This window comes from Hylaeus anthracinus, unplaced genomic scaffold (genome assembly GCF_026225885.1).
Source record: "Hylaeus anthracinus isolate JK02 unplaced genomic scaffold, UHH_iyHylAnth1.0_haploid 11989, whole genome shotgun sequence".
Taxonomy (NCBI): Eukaryota; Metazoa; Arthropoda; class Insecta; order Hymenoptera; family Colletidae; genus Hylaeus; species Hylaeus anthracinus.
Window position 1 is genome coordinate 4,213,430 of NW_026534337.1, and position 22,955 is coordinate 4,236,384.

The following is a 22,955-nucleotide window of genomic DNA, read 5'->3' on the forward strand; positions in this document are numbered from 1 at the left end:
GTAGAGAATAGACTCTCGTACACGCATGCCTTAAAACTAACCAAACCAAACTAAGCTACCCACAGCCAATACCAAGCAAAAACTGCAAGGAAGAATAGGACGGACGCGAGACACGGACGCGCGATCGCGAGATCCATACCGACCGAAGGATCGTCGAAGAATGAGCTCTCACCCCTCGTATACCTGTGTCGAGGGTTGCGACTCGCTATCGAAGAAGAGTGGGGCAACGGCAAACAATAATCGCGTGGTTGTTGATTCGAAGGCGCGTTGGATCCATCGAGGAAATATTTCGCGAAACATTAATATTACAGCAAAATCATATTACCTATCAATATTTCAATAATAAGTCTTGTTAATAATCAATGTAACTATTGTCCGAAATTAATATTTAGTTGGTCCTATCGATAGATATTAAACTATAGAAAAATATCTCACGATCACTTTTTCTTAACATTTCATGTTCGAAAATATTACTTTCGCAGAAAACATTGGTATAATAATCTGAAACTTTAAAATGCATTAAATATGTACCTCTCCGAATTAATTGTATATTTACAATGCATATAGTACCATTCAATCTTCGATTAAATATTAATAAGAATCACGGTTCAGAATGAGTACTCATCGGACACAGTAATCGTGATACATTTTTCTATATCGTTATATTCGTTAACTGGAATAACTAAAAATTAATTTCTGACAATAGTTAGGTTAATTAGTAACAATATTTGTTCAAACAATGACCGAGAATATGTCTTTTCTGTAATATTACACCGCACGGACAGCGGTAGATGCTTCTTCTAAAAATGTTCAAAATCATTACTAACCAATAAGTAACTAGTTTGTAATTTCAGTCACCAACCAATTACGTTTCTTTTGATTAGCTTCGTGTGCGAACAGCCTAATACATAGTTTCCGAAATACTGGACTGCATAAGTTTTGTCCCGCTAGATCGCTGAAATATCATACTGTGTGCCGGTCGGAACTTGCCCTGAAAACAGAAGCGGCTTATAATATTAACAAAATTGTATGTGGCATCGTTTGTTAACGCAGCAGTAACGGTGTCATATGTGTTGGCGATCGGCAATATAATAAAAAAACATTTTGTCGAGATCTTGTCGAGAATTTGAAATAATCTTGATCTCGCTCAAATCTCGATACGCTGAATTTTGATCTCGATCTCGAATGTTACAAGTAATCTCGATCTCGAATCGCACTCTCGAAATCGAGATTTATCTTATCTCGTGCGCATCACTAATTATACACACAGATTACTTCGACATTTGATTTTACAACTATATGTACGTCCTCTCTTTGAATGGGTGGCTGACGAAAAATTAAAAGTTTACCTTTATAATTAAATCGTAAGTTTATCTTAGAAAAGCATAGAATTAATTTCTGCACCTAATGATTAGAGAAAATAACAGCAAACGAATTTATTAATCAAATTAAATGTTCGTTACAATAATCGTCCTTAACAATCGCGATAAAAACATTGTTGATAATTGGGTGACATTTGAAATGAAAACAAAGTTTAAAAGTCCTTCACCTTGAAAAGAACGAATTTGGCGCTGACGATGCAAGCCTATCCTACAATTTTCCCGTGCCAATTTTCACGCGCATAGTTTTCGCTCTCATTAAGTGGTAGATCGGACACACGGGATTTCTATCGGAGCGTGAAAATTGTATCTCGCCCAAAGGCGCGATAAGTTCGAGAAAATGAGGTCGAACTAGATCAACGACGAAGGTCTCGCTGCTACTTATCTCGCTTGTTCGCAAGAGAAAGCTACACAAAACTCACCGTGTGACTCACGTGAAATCGTTCATGCAAAATACTTAATACTGTGTCACAGTACACATATCCGGCGTAGAACGGCCAGAAAAGAGGTTTTGTCACGTCCCCCACGGTATTTCATTTTTAAAACGCAAATACATCATCGCCGGAGGTTCTTCGGTTACAAAGACTATTACAGAACGCTGTTCGCAAGTTTGAAACTCCCTTAGTGCCATAAATATGTATTAAATTATTGCATGAGTCACAGCAGAGATGAGCAGAGTATTCAAATGAAAATAAGAAATAACTATTTAAAATAATTTATTTGGAACCGTTATTTTCAATAGTCATTTGAAAACAAAAATGATATCAATTCATTTGAAATAATAGCTATTTCAAATAATATTTTCAAGTAATTCAGAATTATTTTGTTATTGTTTTATTTTAAATTTAACGAAATAAATATCCTTCAGAATTGTATGCGACATAAAGAGTTCATTTTAAGAAATCTTCACTGCAATTTGCTTTGAGCAAACTTCTTTCTTCAAAAAGGAAGAGAGTAAGAAAATAATTATGAAATAAATAACGTGGTATTTGAAATAATATTATATTTATGAATATTAGATTATTTGAAATAATTAATATATTAATAATTAATTTCTACATCGTTCGTTTCCCTGAAAGAAATGACTTTTTAACTAAACGCCACACTCGTATATTCAATATTCTTTATTTAATTATTTTATTGAGAGACTTCAAAATAAAATTTGCGTAGGGAAAAAGTGATTTGTATTGGCTAGTTCTTGAGTGCTGAATCTGAGGTATCTAAAATTCAATTATATAAAATTGGCAAATAGAAATTATTATTATACTGTGTTAAATTCTATTTAAAAAAATGGTAGATATGAACAAATTTTACACTTCATAGTCTACTCAATAAATAATATATTTCTGAAATCCTAAATTTTAATAAATAAACGTCACTGAAAATATATCAAACTTTAGTGCTATGTATATAGAAATAGCAACAATTTCTTTTCATTGCATGCACTATACTCTTAAAATATAAAGGACACTACAAATTTGCGTATAGATAATAAACTCAATATTGTGCTTGATAAATAATTTATTTCTGAAAGCATGTATGATAAATTTTAATAAATGTACGTCGTTTCAAAGACTGTACAGCTAATTTTAAATTTCAGGCAAAAATGTCAACAAATACATTGTGCACACGACAAGGATTAATTACTAGCTATTGTTAGAACGCAATTGCCAATAGAATAATCACAAAATAATAGAGTAGATCTTGATATTATAGGAGATAAGTAATTTTTTAGGAAATAAGTAATTAAAGGAGTAAATTATTTTCGACACTATTATAAAAATATGTCCAAACCATGGTACATTGCTCACAAACTCTCTAGAGACTTCATAACATTCGTTAATAGGACCCGCTCCAATTATTATAATTTAAACTCCTCTTTAGCCAGAGTTAAGTTTATCTCAAATGACGAATGTGATTGCGGAGCAGAGTTTCAATATTTGAACCGTACTGTTTGGCAGTGCCCGGAATACAATGATCAGCGTGAAGTTTTGTTCCATATGCTCCTCAGTAACGAATATCGTCCTCCGTATTGTATCAGCACATTTTTGAGTGAACCGGATATTAAAGGGTTAAAAATTATTTATAGTTTTCTCAAAGACTGTAATATAAGAATTTGATGTAACTAAATTGTATTTATCACAACTATTGTATACTGTATAAGCCATTTATGGTTTGAAGCTATAAAATAAATAATAAGAATAATAAATGTACGTCGTTTAAACTATATCATTTTTTAATGCAACATATGTAAAAATTGCATCAATTTCTTTCAATTGGATATACTATGTTCTTAAAGTATAAAGGAGGCTACCAATTCCACGTATTATCTACGGAAGTTCGAAGCCAGTTGCACTAACGGTCCTCCACCTGTTATTTCTATAGCACAGTCTATTTCAACGTTCTGTAACGAATGTTCCATAAATGTCTCATAGAAAAAATTACTTATCTCCTATAATATCAAGATCTACTCTATTATTTTGTGATTACTCTATTGGCAATTGCGTTCTAACAACAGCTAGTATATCGATACTTGACGTTTAATGCTATCATTACTAATCGATCTCCCACAGAGACCTATGAGTATGTATTATATTAGAATATGTTACCTTACAATGATGTACGATCTATATACTTAACCTGAGTCTCAACCTGATGGTCATTACTAGACTGCGAATCTGTATGCATTTACAGGAAATTTGAATGTGCAAGAACCTACAAAATGCAAACAATATGCAAGAATATAAAAAAGATTGAAAGTAAAGTTTATGTTGTAATGTTTACAGAATAAAATAAATTTCTATTTAGGTTCAATTTTTGTAGACACGTTCGCAAAGATTTTATTTCGCATAAAGATCCGCAGTCTAGTCATTACAATCTATACACACGAAATTCAGTAACTAACAAATTGTGCTTTCTGTTATTTCTCCAACAAATTACAAGTGTACATGACAATTATTCTCTGCAGAAATTTATTTTCTATCTTCACATCTAATTATTTATAATTCCAGTTTAAACTGTAATATTCGCCCGCATTAAAGTTACATTAAGGTAACAATGTAGTAATGAATCACACAGATTGCTTTGAAATTTGGTTTTACAACTATGTCTGCTTCGTTGGAATGTGTGACTGAGGGAAGATTACAATTTTTATGGTTTCCCTTTATAAGGAAATTATAAGTTTAAATTAGCAAGACACAGAACTAATTCCTATACTTAATATATTAATAATATTATTGAAACTTGTAATTATTTCATTTGTATTAGGTTGTCCCGAAAGTTTCTTTCGCGAGTTACACTCAATTATTTTATGTGGTCGTGTTTATATAAATAGACAATCTAATTACATGGATATTCATGTTGTAACAGTAATGGAACAAAATGAATCGTGCACAATTCAGTAATGTAACATAAAACATAAACTATTGTGCATGTATTATTTATTAATAAAGCGAAAGAAACTTTTGGGACAATCTAATAAATAAATTTACAAGTCGTTGCGCTATTTAAAAATAGTATAATTAACCTGTTATGCTTATTCAACCATTTACGTATGTAAATAAGTCAAAATAAAAAATATAGTTTCCGTAAGAAAGGAGTAAGAGATTTTAACGATACAATAATCACAATTTAATGTTCGAAACACTTAAATTTTTTGTAAGATCCACAAAATACCATCCTATTAAATATGAATAAATATCTTCTTAAAAATATCCAGACCAGACAAAACTGGGTGAAGTTCTTACATACCCCCTTTCTCTACCTTTTTGAAACGAGCCCCCCCCCCCCCCCCCCCCCATTTTAGAAAACATTAACCTACGACGATACGCGCTGAAACGAATAATTACCAAAAATGGCGGCGCATAATTGCTAACGAGTCCGTGCCACATTATTAGGCTGACCATGATCACAGAGCTCCCGGCGTTAATACAATGACTGCGAATATCGCCGATAGACCGAGTAGTTTCACCATATTAAATTAACCAATTGCTGGTTAAATTGATTGAAACGGGATAATGTTCCAAGGAATGTAGCGCGACGTGAAAGTTCCATCGGCAGTTCGAGAAAGAAAAATCTCCGATATTATAACTTGCAACCGTCTACTCGACGGTGTCTAGCCCTCTTATTTTACTGTTACCATTTCACAGCGACTGCTTGAAAGAACGATATCGGCAACATTTCTCTGAACAAACAAAGACGAAGAGAAGAGAAGTGATGCGAAGTCGTCACTGTGCACATTTGAATTTGAATTCATCACGTGTAGTAATTAATTCTGTGCCTTTGTATTCATACCTTTATAATTATAGTTTAAGTAGAAATATTTACTCGTTATTTTGTTACGTTAGACTACGAACTTTCTAAGTTCTCCACTTGATTTTTAGTAGAATGCATCTACACAACCTAAGTCTCAACCTGATGGACGCTATAATGTATTTATATATAGGAAGTACAATAATCCATCAATTTTGCTTATTGTTGTTTTTTGTAGAAATTAATTCTGTATCATTACATTTAACTATTTATGACTCTAATTTAACTTTGAAATATTTACTTTGCAGTAATAAAACACATACATAGATTAGTTTCAATATTTTGTTTTTGCAACTATATGTGCTGTTTCGGAAAATATGACTGAGAGAAGTTTAAAGGTTGTATGTTTTTTTGTTATAAATGAATGATAAATTTACTTTAGAGAAGCACAAAAGTAATTTCAATATGTTATATTTAAAAAATAAGGATCCTAGATTCACAGTCCGAATCCATGGAACGAATAACATTACAAAAATAATTACATTAAGTAGGCACATACATTGACTTATAAAATTGATCACATGTTAAGTGATCAATATCAACATCAATATCAATCAGATGATATTCGAGAAAATCATTTTATTCGTTTAAACCTCCTCTTTGTCACACGCTGAAAAATTTGAATTGCATGAAAAATAAAGTTTATGGAGACCTAATCACAGTACCCTTCTCCACTTTCACTCAAAAATGGTTTTAAGAGTGAAATCATTCCTTGAAAATAATTTTGATAATATAAAACTATCGACAGAGTCTATTTTTTAGTCCGTTTTGCCGGAAAATATATAAAAAGTTGTCTAATTTTCAAAAATTCATATTTCTCTTAATAATGAACATTTTATATTGAAACTTTTTTTCGTTGTAGATTTCATGAAACCCTACAAAAAACATATAGAAAGTATTCTTCTAAAATGAAAATCCAATTTTTCAGAAATGAAAGATAGATATTTTTTAGAATTCGCAAGGAAATTACTCGTTGATTTTGGTCAGAATCAAAAATTATCTATAAAAAATAATTTTCACTTCCTCGATCAAATTCAGGTTTAAATCACATTTAAATTAAAACAGAATTAAATCAAATTTAAATTACATTTAAATTTGCACGTGTGGTTTTACAAGAAAGTGATTAGTATCACCATCTAGCGATAAATCGATATAACTAATTTTAAACTAATGATCAGCGTCGTCGGTAATAAAACGTTCATGTTCGTAATAGTCCACGTTTTTATCGTTAGATGACGCCACCGATTTTTTCTGTGAAACACGGAAGCGAGAAGAGGTGCCAATTCCATATCAATGATCGCCCTAAGCGCGGCCTAGGGGAATGGCGACACGAGCGCCATATTTCCTACATTTGTACCGGCATTGTAAATCTGGTTTGATGGATCCATGAAGACTGTATAAGGAGTTCCAATTGTGTAGTGTAGAAGTGTTATCAAAATCTGGAGCTTGAAGTTATGAATATTTCTACCACTCGTGGCGCAAGTGAGCACAGCTACGATATATATATGTATGTCATATGTGTACGTATTATCATATATATATGTATATGTACATATGACATATATATATCGTAGCCTAGCGCCGCGAGTGGTAGAAATATTCATAACTTAAAGCTCGGGATTTTGATAACAGTTTTCTAGTAACTTTCGTATACAGTTGGATCTCCTTATACTGTCTTCATGGATGGATTTTAAAACACTCAAAGTTTATATTTAAAAAGCAAACAAACACTTTGGTCACTTATAACTCCGTTGCGGAATAATCTGATATTTTCAGAGGATACCCTTTAGATGTTATACTTTTAGAAAATGTCAAAATCCAAAAGTCGATTTTTCTTACTGCGCATGATCCCTATTTTTAGTCCTATTTTTTGAGATTTGTCCGAAGTAACGGTTAAATGGTCGTTTGATTAGGTTCAAATAAGAGAGTTGAAGATGTGTGAAGAAGAATCGAGATGCGTGTGGGATGTCTCCCAAGTCGATGCTTTCTTCGACCTGACTATAAATAAATATATGAACGCTTAAAAATGATGCAACTCAAGGAGATGACGCATACGAGGAAAGTTAGTTTGTAAATTAACTTGTCAACACAAGTTTCAATGTTTTCCCCACGCATATTTTCTTACGACAGAGTTTAACCAGTAATTACTTTCACAATTATGAAAGTAATGCATTAATGCATAATCACTTATGTTACATTAATGTTACATTAATCTGCAGTCATAAATTAGATGTTCGTACTTTTTCAGTTAACCGTGTCTAATTAGTCGTCTAATGATCATTAATCATGATTATTGATTATTCAATAATCATAGGCATGAAATTTTACTCGTTTTACATTATGAAGATTGTTGATTAATAACTATTGCTTTGATTATTTAACTAGTTTGAAATAACGTAAAAATTAATCTTAAAGTTTACTCGATATTATACGAAAATATATGTGGTGAATATTAAAATTTGTCTATATTTTACCGACAGATTATGTACTTGTCCAATTTGATCGCTTCCTTACCGACAACATTTATTGCATCGAATCAATTTTAAAGCTGTTTGCAAATGTTTTTTTGTTAGAGGTTTAAAAAAGGAAATGTATATACAATAATACCAATGAAAAACTCATTCATTTCAAATTTTAAATTCAATCAATCGATCGTTTTTCATCTACGTATGAAAAATTTGTGTTACAAATTCGAAATGTTATTCTTTATTGGACCGTTACAATATTATATTTCGCTGAAATCATGCGATTACAGTGTCATCTACAGGGAAAGCACGCATATTCATAGCGTTCTTTTCCAAAAGCGATCGTCAGGGGCGACTTTACCTCGAGCAAACAATCCACCGTGTAAGGGCGCCTTAAGGCGTCTACATGCAAAGGCGCAGAATTAATTTCTACACCTAATATATTATTTTAAATGAAACAATTCACGTTTCATTTATTTGGAATTTGTAACGTAATTTCGATTTTCGGTGGCTAAATTGAAAGTTTACATGTGAACGGTAGTTACTCTAACATCGGCCCTGGCGATTATAATAAGAGATAGCGGTACGCCGATTTTAAGGCAGCGAACGCGTACGTGTGTCACGTGGGCAAGCGCGAGCAGCGCATATTCGAGAGAAACCTGGCGCCCTGGTGGCGGTCTTTAGGACGGCCATATTTTCTCTCGTGGGTTTCAATCACGAAGGTGCTGGTTCGCTGATAATTTTTGGGATGCGACGTACAAAGTCGTTTTCGCGCGTTCTGTACTCGTAAATAAGTGATCAGTGCCAACCATGGCTAAAGGGAGTAACAATTTAAGTGGAAGACGATCATCGTCGCGTAATACGAAGCCCTACGACGCAAACAATGTGAGTAGTCTCTCCTTGGCACGAGTCCTCCGCGACAGAAACGAACCTGCTTCGAGTTCAACGGTTCTTCGCGCCTTAACGGCCAAATTAGATCCTCCAACGAATTTACACCCTGTACAGGCCTCCCTTAGGAGTACTCCTTGCGCGACTACCCTTTTCCTAAGATGCACTTTCATTGGGGCTAGACGATGTCACGGTTATGTGAGTGCACTCGATAACCTCAATCTTTCCTATACTACTTCGCTCATGAGATACCTATCGAGACACCTATAACATCTAACCTTGAAACATGATTTCCTCTTAAGAAGAATATTATCGAGAATCAATTATGCGTTTTGATTCTCGTCAACCTGCGACTTCATTGTCCCCTTAGAGATCTTCGATATTTATTCGTTTGTACATTTATATATCGATTCCATGCTAGAAAAAGATGTGTGATTTTGGGAAATTGCGTTTTACACAAATTCGCGCAATATCGTGTACAATGGATACAGGAAGTATGTGCACGTTAAATTCTCTTGTAATTACTTTTTATTGAAAAAGGTATATATTGGTTTGAATTGTTTTCGGTAATAAAGTATCGTATATATGAGCGACGTCTCGTTTTGCAGTCCTTAATGCGATAAGCCCTCGAGTTGCGCGGATTCGTTAGGTACGCGGTTGTACTCGCATTTATGTTTGCATACAGATTTTAAGTTTATATATTTATATATGCATATTAAATAAAAAAATTTCAAATATTTTTTATAAAGGAATATATAGATATATATGGATTTGTTATATTTGACTGATTTTTGAAATTAAGTTTGTACCTTAAGTATGTTGTAGGGGGACAAAACATCAGTTTTGACATCCCTTTTACTTGTGGCAGCACATTCTTAACTGATATTTCTATTTTGCTACAATGTATTGTGCAATTCAATTTCCATTGAAAGCTTTGAAACAAATTAATCGCATAAGTAAAGGACACAATGCAATGTTGTGTACCATACTATGTTCAGTTTTGGTGGATTGCATTTGAACAAATGGAATCCCAGCGAGACATGAAAGGATGACTGCCAGAAATAAGTGAGATAGGATAATGCTACATTTGTAGCTATAGTGGACACATATAGTGACAGCTACTCCTTGTATGTTTGATTACTATGACAGTGCTGATACACTCATTTCTAAAAATCATTTATCCCGTGGGCATGTCATCTGTGGATATTACTTGCTTGTTTGCATTATAGCGAACTTAAAAGTATAGAAACGTAATTCATAGCTAAATAAGTATAGTCAATTTTGTTTAAGCATTGTTGACTTGGGTCTAAACCATAGTCCTTGAATAAAGAGATTAGACAAATTTAATCTCTCTTATATTTCCTCGAGGTTTACTTGTCCATGTTTAAATTGGGAAAGAAAATATAATACAATAAACATAAATGAGAGATGATTACAGTGAATGGGATACTTTTATTTTTCTATTTCGGTAACTCATTAATAACAAGAACCTATATTAGTCATTTATCACAGATAACACCAAGGCTTCTTCTGAGTTAACAGTTTCAAGAAGTAATGGGGTAATTGTGTAAACTTTACAAAAGGAATTAGTGTACACTTAAACAGGATTGACTGTATTTGCACATTTGTATTCTAATAGTTAAGAATTACACACTTCGATAATTGTAAGCTACTTATGATTTAAGAGTTTGTTACGCACTTCTTTTGACTCAACGATGAGATTTTCAATCTTTTTGGCATAGATTCTAATATCTTCTTTGTGGTCTCTAATGAGATCTGTAAATAATTTTTACAACTAAAAATATATTTTCTTGTCTCCTAATTTGAAAAGTACTATAAATTATTGTTGGTATTGATATCCACTGATTCTTACGATGTAACCAATGATAGGGAAACATACAATAGCCACTCTTTGGTTTTTCTAACAGTATTATTTAAATTATTATCCTGTTAAAAATAATATACATTATTTATCCTCAGTAGAACTATATCCTCCTGCAAATTATTTTGCAATGTGCCAATATACTTTATAGCATTCATGTCTCTTTGGTAAATACTATATTTCCAATACTGTATACCATATACCTATAACCACATTTCACTGCCAGTCGAAGATTCTTTGAATGCTCCTCAGTGTTATATCTTTTCATTACTTTCTTTCCATCCAATTGCTATAATAGAATACACAGAAACACATTGTATATACATTATGTATTTTCAATATCCTTATGAACATACAAGTATGAGAAGCTACTATTTTCTTCACAGAATGGCTGTTATATAAATATTTATTTGGTAATGAAACTTCTTTTTCCAGCATTATGTTTTTGACATAATATTAAAAATTGCAAAAGAGCCATTGCTTGTGTATGTAATAAGTTATTAAAGGAAACAATTCAACTAATATATAATTTGTTTATAGAAAGTTGTTACAAGAAAACTTGATGTGCAAATACTTCTTTTATCCATTAATCATCTTTAATAATCTTATTTTGAGAATGGTTATTCTAGTTCTATCAGTTGACTTAAATCAATATAACACTCAAGAAATTTAGTTCTCGATAGAATATTTTAACCTTCATTCCACGAAAGATATTTATGAAGTGCCATTAGTTTATGCTTCTATATGTATTTGTTTGACATAATATTTATGATTGAAATATCAAATTCCAGTGATTAGTTCTTTGCCTGTATTTTAATTCTGTAACTCTTTTTCAAATTCTCTTTAATAAAAACAGCAATTACATATAATGTATGCAAATAATTGAATCTATCAAACAATGATGATGGATATGTAACCTATCTTTCCACTGATGTCTAATACTTATTTCCTCTATTGTGTTTCCTCTATTTAAAGTATTACTGACTAATGAAAATTGCTCAAATGAATCTTAAGCAATTATTTAACATATCTGGAATTATTTGGTTATTTCAGTCATTTGTAAAAAAAGTAGCAACGAAAGTAACGGATCTTATACCACAAAGATCTTGGATCACTAAGTGGTTCAATTCGTCTCATAATGAAGGCGATGTATTAGACGACAGTGAAAACCCTGAAGAGGTTGAGTCTGAAGAAGAAATTCAGAAACCTCCGCCTTTAAAACGACCACGTATTCGTATGGATATTACTTATCCTCCTGGTACATTCTTGATTCAGACTACAGCTAAGACTCCGCTTAACAAAGCCAGTTCTCCTAAACAACAATATTCCATACACAATGAGACGGTAAGTATCATTTTTTAAAATTGTGAACATTTAAAACATCTCTTTAAATTAATTATTTCTTACAGTCAGAAGATTTTTCTGAACCTGCAATGGCTGGGCCAAGCAGGATGAGCCCTTTAATATCTTCCACCCCCGCAATGCAAACAGATATTAGGAATATAGTCCCGCAGAGGTCTGAGTTGAATTCGATGACTGCTGCTACAAATAATGGAACTACAAATGGAACAGATGATAATTCTGAATCCAGTGAGAGCACCAGTGGCTGCAGTTCTCTTATTCCACAAATAAATAGACAGGAAGCTCCATCAAATGCCTCTTATAACTCTACATTTTCCAATAGAAAAAGATTTAATAATGACAAATTAAATTTCAGTAAGTAATATTTCTCTTCTTTTTAATATACTAACAATACTTTCGTACATATTAACATATATACATGTAGTGAAGTTTGTTCAGTATTATTATTTTACTAAAGTGATGTTATTGGACATATTGTTACATGTCACATAGCAATGATTTTTTTGTTAGAGTGTGCTGCAATTGAAAAGACAATTCCCTTTTAAAGATATAATATATTCTAAATATTCATCAACTGTTTTAATGCCTTTTAATGTAAAGTGTTTTTCTTTTTTCTAGACAATCATACGCAGTCCCTAAGGTCTTTATTTTTAGATAATCGAGATTCCTTGAGCAGTCGTAGACCAAGCTTTAACGCATCGGTTATGACGAACACGCCGGATCGTGCATCACCCTTGTCGTCTCCTTTTTACAGTGGTAATACTACTTTTGGTGGAGCAAATGCAGCCGGTCATTATAAACGAAGCCGCACTTTGTTTAACAATTCAAATGAGGTACATTTTACTGAATATTGTTACATCAATCATAATTTACTTAATATTTATTATTTATTATTCAATATTAATTATTAATAATCAAATGGACTATATACTGTATGGTAACAACAGTTGCACGCCTTATTTTTTTTAATTATACGAATTTATGTTTCGTTGTAGATTCCACTTAAAGTTTCAAGAAGAACAAGTGTCGAAGTAAAACCATCTAATACAACAGGCGTTGATTCATCTGGCATGAGTCAAACTGCTAAGAAAATACTAGAAGCATTAGAACACTTTTCATCGCCAATAACTGATGCTAAAAAAATTCCATTAAAAATGATAAATAATACGTCATCGTTAAGTAAAAAGAGAACGAGGGAGGAAACATCGCCGACAGTCAAAGTTGGTTTACGTCATTTAACTCGTGAATTAATTGTACCAAGTGTGCCCGATATATTAAAATTGAAACGGCGTCAAAAACTACAAGATACAACAGTGGCAGCTAGAAAAATCGTTTCGGCTCGAACTGAGCAACCGCCTCCACAAGAATACCATCTTAGGTGAGTGGTCAATTCAATCGCACACTGCGTACAAAACTTATTTTCGTGGTTAATCATAAAATAGATGTTAATCGCATATACACTCTTTCTTTCTCAGGACACAAGACGATGAAGATTCAAAGCATCACGGAAAACTTAAAGTTAAAGCGACAAATCTTGATGAAGAATGCACGATTGAACCAGTCAATTTACCAAGTATACCTTTGCCTATTTCTTCTTTACCTAATTTTAACTTTATGCCACCTGTTAATTCAACAACGGTAGATAAAAGTTGTATAGATAAAGAAGAAACTTTCACATTTGCAAGTCCTATAAAAGTAACAAATGTCGCAAAGAATTTAAAATCTATTAATAACTTCACATTTAGTAGTCCAATTATAGCTGATAAACAGTCAATCGATAACTCTATTAAGTCAAGTTCGCCTTTAAAAAGAGTTGGGACTGCATCTACTGCGTCGTCTAGCAATTATGTATCTACTGTAACACAGAATTTCATGTGGTCTACTTCGTCTACAGCACCCAGACTAAAAGAAAAGGCAAAGAATAGAGATAGCCCTGTCCCCGCTACTTCGAAGGAATTGAAATCGGGAAGTGTTATGGACATTCTTGGCTCGAAAACCAATATAACAGAGCTCGAAAAATTAAATGAAACAAAAACGGAATTAGATTCAAATGAAGATTCTTCTAATAACAAAGTAAATTCGATTACTTTAGATACAAATAAGAATAATATTACTAAAATTTCAAGTTCAAAGACGGATGTACAGCAAGATACTTCAAATATGTGGGAATGTTCTGAATGTTTGATTAAAAACAATAGTTCTGAAACGCAGTGCATTAGTTGTAAAACTGCCAAACGAAGCCCTAAAAATAATAAAACTAGTGAGTTGTTATCGACACCGAGTACTGTCAGTGAATCGAAGGCTGCAGTCAAAGATTACTTTGGGTCTCAGTTTAAAATTTCAAGTAATCAATGGGAATGTGCATCATGTTTTATAAGAAACAAACAAACCGACATTAAGTGCGTCGCGTGTAGTGCACTTAAACCACCCTCCAAGCCTGAAACTCAATCAGCTGCAACAAAATTACCAAATTCTGACCTTAACACAAAATCCTTGGAAGGATCTTGGGATTGTTCTAACTGCCCATCAAAGAATTCTGCAGATACTACTACATGCTCTTCTTGCAAAACGTCTAAGCCGAATTTATTAAACACGTATCCTAAAAAAGAGAAAAACATTACGGACGATACAAATATTGCAACCAACCAGAAGACCAATATGTCAATCAATACATCGTTAACTGATTCAACTGTTACTAAAAGTGAAGCTATAGATAAGTTTAAACCAAACAAAGATACATGGGAATGTCCTTGCTGTATGGTTAGAAATGTTATTTCCATCGATTCTTGTCCATGTTGCAATACAGCTAAACCTAATACTGGAAGCACTGGAAACGCAACCAAGTCCGCTCCCTCGTCAGTTGCAAATGGATTTGGAGATAAATTTAAAAAACCTGAAGGTGCGTGGACCTGTGACTCTTGTATGTTGCAAAATGAAGCAAAAGTTACCGAATGTGTTGCTTGTGGTGGCTTAAAGCCGGGATCAAAAAAATCAGACAACTCTACTACGAATACTAGTTCCAATTTACAATTTAGTTTTGGTATGCCTCCAAGTGCTGGAGGTTTTAAATTTGGAATAGATAAAGCTGATCAAGAAAAGACTGATACAGTAACACCTATAACTAGTTTTAAATTTGGCGAGAGTCAACAAAGTAGCCAAATCGGCCAATTCACATTTGGCATTCAAAAAGAAGAGAAGAAAACATCCAGTGAAACATTGGAATCTACAAGTAGTACCTCTTCGATAGTAGGAAGTGGGTTTGGATTACAAGTTGGATCGAAACCTGTTGAACAGACTGATCTAAAACAAGATTCTGAAAAATTAGAAAAGAAGGCAGCATCATCCTTTTCGTTTGGTATCCGGAAACCTGAAAATGCGACAGCAGAAAATGATAAGCAATCCACGATTGTGGCATCCACAATTCAAAGCACAACACTCCCATCTACCTTTACATTTGGTGTACCAAAATCTGAAATTAAACAACCAGGTATGGACAAAGGAAAACAACAGGGTTCTTTGCTTGAAAATCCTATGATAGAAGCTTCAAAGCCAAATACAAAAGTTACCGAATCTTCTACCGCGACTAATGTTAATACATTAACTTCAGTTACTCAGAGCAGTTCACAAGAACTCAAATCAACCCCTATTTTTACATTTGGCATACCAAGCAATACGGTTGCAGTTAGCACTAGTGTCTCTACAAGCGTAGTAACAAGTCTTCCATCTTCTACTCAATCTTCCTTTGTATTTTCTGAAACAACGCCAGCACAAACAAAACCTCTAGCAACTTTCGGTCAAATAACGGCATCAGCTCTTTCTTCAACTCCGTCTACTACCTTCACATTTGGAGAAAAAGCGAAAGAAGGAATTTCGGCAACAAAAACTTTTGGTGCGATGCCAAACGGCCCCTCTGGAAATTCAATATTTTCTAACATTTCAAACACCCCATCATTGTTTGGTACTAGCGATGCGAAGACTACGCCTGCATTTGGCACAGAAGAGAATAAGCAACCTACGTTTGGTGCAAATGTAAGTAAACCATTTACTTTCGCAATGCCAGACGCTAAAGCGCCAACATTTGGCACTGTAGAGAATAAATCTTCAATTTTTGGATCGTCTGATACGAAAATACCTGTATTTGGGAGTCCAGATAATAAACCAACACCTCTATTCAGTGCAACCGCACAAGCGCCAACTGCAACAACTACGCCAACTTTTAGTGCACCAACAGTTACGCCAACTTTTAGTGCACCATCAGCTACGCCAACTTTTAGTGCACCATCAGCTACGCCAACTTTTAATGCACCATCAGCTACACCATCTCTTTTTGGATCATCTGTTACCCCTGTCTTTGGAAGTAACGCTCCTTCAACGTTTGCTACCGAGACGAAACCCAATATATTTGGTTCTACTGCAAAGCCAGACGAAACTAACACACCAAGTCCAAGTCGATTTACGTTTAATGCTACTCCTGCTCAGCCAGTAGCACAACCTGCAAGTGGATTCAAGTTTTCTGCAAACACTAATCCTGCTGGAACAACTCAGAAACCATTGTTTACGTTTGGTAGTACTACCAATACGCCACCGAGTAACAATGTATTTGGAGGAACATTCAATAGTCCTGGTTCAAGTAATACTTCTGGCTTTACATTCAATGCTCCTAAACCAGAAACACCAGCATTTGGTCAGTCTACTGTTGCACCTCCAATATTCGGTACACCTCAATCTAGAACTCAAGAGCAACCGTCGTCATCGTTTGCGTCAACTCCTGCAAACACAGGATTCAATTTTGGATCCACGGCACCTGCTACATCTTCGGGAGGTTTCAATTTCGGCGCAGCTGTAAGTTGAACAATGTTTACAAATATCTAATTTAATATAATCGATGTATAGTCAAAAATGCGCGCGCGCGCTCGCTCGCTCTCTCTCTCTCTCTCTCTCTCTCTCTCTCTCTCTCTCTCTCTCTCCTTTTTTTTTTAAATATATATATATACACCTTTAAGGTGAGATGACTTCTTAAGAGTAGACTTAAAAAGAATTTTTTTTATTCCACAATTGCTTTGTAGTGTAATACGTAATTACTAAATAGATATTTATATAAGTATCAAATTATCGTTAAAATAATTTATTTTCTACTGTATTTACCATATTTTTAATACAGATCAAATTAAACACGTGGATATTTATTAATGATATTAAGATTAAATAAATTTTTTCAAAGTTAATAAAATTAATACATAAAGTGTGTGTATTTTTTTCAGGCACCTTTTCCAGCAGCCGCTCCTTCTCCAGACTTCAATTTCAATCCAGCCAGATTTACACCAACATTTGATCCAAGTGCGACACCGTTCATCTGTTTCACTGGCGGAAACGCGCCTACATCATTCAGGTAAATGAATATAAATGTAAAAGCACCAGAAATGCAGAATATATTTCTTTCTAAACTTTGATTGAAAGTTATTAACTAGGTTTCCGAGTTGAAAAAATGCTCAAATTTGGAGATTATTTCTAACGATACTAAATATCAAATATAAATATTTCATACATATATTAAAAATACATAGTTTGAATAATATTTCCATAATTTCTGGTAGAGTATGTTAACCTTTGTAAAAAATACATAACATCCTTGTGGTGTTTCACCTTAAATCGTATGAAATATTTACAAAAAATATAACGTAAACGATATTTTGTTTCAGCGGTACACCACAAGCTTTGGGACAAAGGAAAATCAAGAAAGCTTGTAGAAGAATGCGGTAGAGGGCAAGTAATATACGACACTAGTTGCACATACACTTGGATGCATTTTTACATCTGCTTCATGCAACCGTGTGTGTGAATATGGTTTTGAATGTATGCTAAAAGTTACAGTATGGTACAGTGAAAATATCATATACCAACCGATCACATCAACATGGTGGTATACCAAGCATTTTATGTAATATATTAATCTGCTAATGGGACATGCTTGCGTACAGCCACTTGTATTCTACAGGATCTGTAAATTATAAATTATTTAAATTATACAATAATAACGAATGATACTTTGATGTTGGCATGAAGCCACTATTACAAATAAGACAGATTGTAATGCCATTGCATTACTAATACCTTGCCCAAACAAGACACTATATAAGGGGTGAACCACATAACTTGATTGTCTTGATTCCTTTTGGTGTCAGTGGACCAATTAAAATTGTTATCGTCTTGAATAATGTAATTTAAAAGGATTTCAGACCTGAGTATAATATATTTTTTATGTAACACCTTTCCTTTTTAATTTTTTATGCGGAACCCTATTATTTCGTTTTGTTCTTCTTTTAGGAACTGTAGAAATGAACTTAGAAAATATCGTAAAATATTTATTTCACGTCAAAACTGAATATACAATGGGGGAAAGTATTCAAAATGAATTCTATATCACTGTACATTTTCTAGCATTCTTTTATGATTAATATTGACCATTATTTATATGTAAATAATGTTTTTTTAATAAAATTATCCAAAATAGAAAGTATTCGAATTGGTTCTTTAACGATGGAAATAGTCGAGGTGGTCAAGTTATGTGGTTCACTTTATATATTTACTGATATGACATAAATAAATACTAATTTGCTGAAATGGGAGAGTATCTCGATAATGAAACCTAATAATAAGCACTACATGCGTGCAATTTATTGAGGATTACGACTGGGAATAATGTACCCCTCAGGTAAGTATAAGTCATTCACAACTCGTGACAATGTTTTTGTGACTTAAGAGAAGGACTAAACATGTGCCGAAATATATTAGTTGAAAAGTTATTTTTTTTTTTGTAAAGAAAAAATGTTGCAAGATATTGCAATGACTTTATTCTTATATTTCTAACGTAAAAACAATCATCTTTGCCTGACTAGTTATTTTTCATAAATTCAAAAGACGTATACAGAATTTGACATAGTCAGGTACACGAAATTGAAGGAGCTTAACAAAAGAAGAAAAGAATATATGCTTGACAAAATTCCTTTATTCGTTTGTTCTACAACTTTTGACACGTTACGAGTATTGTGAATTGACTGAATATCAATAAAGTCTCACTGCGTATAGACATTAATTATAGCTAAATTAAGATTTCATGGGCAGTTCTACAGTCTTTGTAGTCCTAGTTCAAGAAAAGTGTATCATACACGAAAATGGCATTCGGATAGTACAAACTCACGATTACTGAACGATTACATCGAGTAGTCGATATTGTATATTTTTTTTATATATTGAAATGAATTTAATCCTATAAGAAAATACTGAATGCCATTTTGATAGAATTAAATTATAGTAATGTTGCGTGCTTTATCATAGAGTGAATGAAAAACGAATCGAGAAGTATGTTGAATGAAAATAAATTATTACGGGGCTTCTAAAGAGTTACTTACTTTTTAAACAATTTTTTTTACTAACTTTAATGTAATTTTTATAGTTAGTTTCTGAAACTGATTCGCAATGGTGTATATTGTTGCTTTTGCAATTTACATCATGAAAACGTATCATTCTGTACTTTAACGATGTTTAACAAAAAAAAAAAAAAAAAAAAAAAAAGAACAATGGTGAAAAAATATTACGAGGAATTATGACAAATTGTATCAATGATATTAGTTTCTGTAAATGTAAGTATAGTGCAATTGTTCCCAAAACAGAAAGGAACTGTATAGCAGACAATTCTTTTTAGAAGTCCCAAAAAAGCAGAAAGTAGTTAGTCGACGTGTTACTGATTAATAAATTAATATTAAATCATACACGTCCTATTTAAGATTAGGATAGTTATATCTATAATGTTGGCTTAAAATTGACAGTAGCCAAGAATAACTCGGCACAAGACCACCCTTCTGCCATAATAGATACGTAGGTACAAACCAATTTTGTTACATATTGTTAATCTATATGTTGTGTAATATTTACATTGTAGATTTTAAGGCATTTTTAGTTTTTGCGTACATTATTAGAAAAAGCAAGGATAATAAATAAAAAGCCTTGATTTTATGTTGATAATTTACAAATTACATGTTCTGCAAACACCCTTCGTAGCCCATTACCTACTAGGCTACAATATTATTGCTAATTACATGAAAAGTCTACCAATGCGATTACTGGAATTTTTATTTGCGCAATTAAAATTACATTTATACGTAGAACGAGATCTGTAGCAATTGTATAATTGATATTAAATAATTACACATACATATAATGCCTCATAATGGTATTCTTTGTATAAAAAGGATCTTGTCTACGGAGGGTTCTTCCGCACGTAGTTATACAACATAACAAAATTATAACTTTGTATAATAATTACCAGCTGAAACACTAACCAATGGTAAAGTGAGGCTGCGCTGAGGTATGTCTATGCTGCTGTCTTACACTGTGAACATTCTCTGTCGAGGCTGTGTCGTCCATTTGTCTATCCCTAGACAAATTTCCAAATTAATGAATATATCAAATACTGTCCTAAAGGGGCAGTACCTTTGTATTAAATCTCGTATATGGCCTTAAAAAAATACATAACGAGTGTATGACGTAGATGTATTAACAATTGTAAAGCAAATCATGTTGGAATTGTTTTGTAGCAGTTTGTACTCTCTATTGCAGTATGTTTGCATAAGCACTTGAAGAGCATTGCATTAAAATCGTTCAACAATAGATGCTTAACATCTCATGACTCGTAGAATACTTGCCTTTGTACTCATAAAAATTTCTATAACGAATACTACGTTACAATTATCGAATTTAATATTTATTCATTGCCCATAACACTTGATTGTCTATTACAATTGCATCATTTAAGAAAATATGTAATAATCGGTATGACGGAGATACATAATTTACTCTATAAAAATGGCAGCTGTCGGTGAACTGATCAAATATTTAAAAAATGTTGAAGTGCAGCGCGAAAGTCCTACGAGTTACGAGTTGTCGAAAAATGAGTCAAATGTTCTGAGGCCTTATTATAATCATAGTCCATGAAAATTATGTATTGTACTGAATTTACACAAATATCTGTAATGATTATATTGAGAATGTATTAATCAGTGATCTAATGTTCACAAAATGAGAGAGTTTGTTATGAAATAAGTCCAATGACTGACTGTAATTAAATACAATGTACATGGGAGAATGTTCACTGTATGCTTCAGGTGCTATGGGAATGTAATTACATTCTCATGACATGGTATAATGTTAGATAATCTTATAAAGGAGTATCGGTGTTTCTCAACCGGTGAATCGCCCATAATTTGGTAACCTCTTTATTCGCACAAATGGAGCAAAAAAAAATTACGCTTAAGGGTAATTAAATGTTTTCTTTTATTATTAAAATTTAAAAAAAAAAAAACAATGTTATTAGGTTGTAAATGTTTTATTTAAGAGAGCATGACAACGGTATTTAGTTTATTCTAAAATACGTAAATACTAGTAAACGAGCTGACGGCGAAAATATTAGTGTATATTAACTAGAACGGAAATAGTTTGCAGAACAAATGTGTAAACGTTATTATAGTGAATAAAAATCTCAATAGCCTCATATTGTATAATTTATTATATAAATGTGACGTTGCATTAATGCGTAACATTTGTGATAACGAGGGTTATTGAACTAGCGTTGAGAAACACCGTAATTAGGATACATTCACGTTAACATTATTACCATATTATTATTCTTAATACTATCCTCCTCTGTACCCATAATAATTATATATAATACAATATTAGGATACACGAAAATATCAATTGAAAACAATGATGTTTAATTTGGGTTTACAATTTTATTTTTTAGCTAATAAAGTAACGATTTTAGGAGGGCATTTAGATAATAATAATGCGAACCAAGGAGTTTCGACTGTACAATTATCGTATAATGTAATTACACTTTAAACTCTCATTTATCTTAGTGAATAAATGTGCTGAGGCAGAAATAATGCGCGCAAAACTTTGTAAAAACCCTTTGGTTCGCATTCAGAAAGTAATCTAAAAACAAATGTTAGAATTCAGTCGCAATCTCGAATTCTTAAATCAAATGTATGTTCTATGATTACGTTTCACGTTGCCTTTTATTTCTGTAAGTATCAAGCTCACTCCTTAACAGTTCCTCAAAGAAATATACAAAATAAGAAATCCATATTATAACTTACTGTAATATTCGTGGTTTTCGTCATCCCGAACAATATATGTACATCGTTCTACGTGGTATCGTTAAAAATATTTTATTTTAAACACAGAACATCTCAGTCCCCTGTACAGAATAAGCAAGAAAATTAATTCTTTTTTGTAACTCGAACAAAACTAGAGTGGGCAAACCATATGTGTTTTTTTCCTATCTAAAAAGACATTGAAAAATCAAGTGACTGACAATTAAGGGCTCTTATTCCGCATAAGGAAACTCTGTAATTATTAATTGAAAATTCCAATTTGTTATCGAGGGTCGCATTATCTATTACGAAAGCTACGTATATTAAATTTTTGCTTACACAAGCTATACAATAATACAAAACGTAATTGATTTTCTTATGTTGCACAGCTGTATGAGGAGTTACGCAAAAAATAAAGATTATCTATGATTATGATACACTAAGTGTCTGATTTATTTATCTAATTTGGCACGCTCTGTACAATCTGGTTTTGTGACGCAATTTGAAAATAATGGGA

At 32.8% G+C, this 22,955-nt stretch overlaps 1 protein-coding gene across 1 annotated transcript; it reads left to right on the plus strand.

The window, feature by feature from the left end:
- Nucleotides 1-8,775: 8,775 nt before the first annotated feature.
- LOC128887992 (nuclear pore complex protein Nup153) lies at nt 8,776-22,877 on the plus strand. Its single transcript, XM_054144544.1, has 8 exons — nt 8,776-9,040; nt 11,979-12,269; nt 12,335-12,641; nt 12,906-13,120; nt 13,283-13,665; nt 13,763-17,129; nt 17,549-17,676; nt 17,987-22,877. Exons 1-8 carry the CDS (start codon nt 8,966-8,968, stop codon nt 18,045-18,047), a joined length of 4,827 nt encoding a protein of 1,608 aa, XP_054000519.1. The 5' UTR covers nt 8,776-8,965; the 3' UTR covers nt 18,048-22,877.
- The last annotated feature ends 78 nt before the right edge of the window (nt 22,878-22,955 follow it).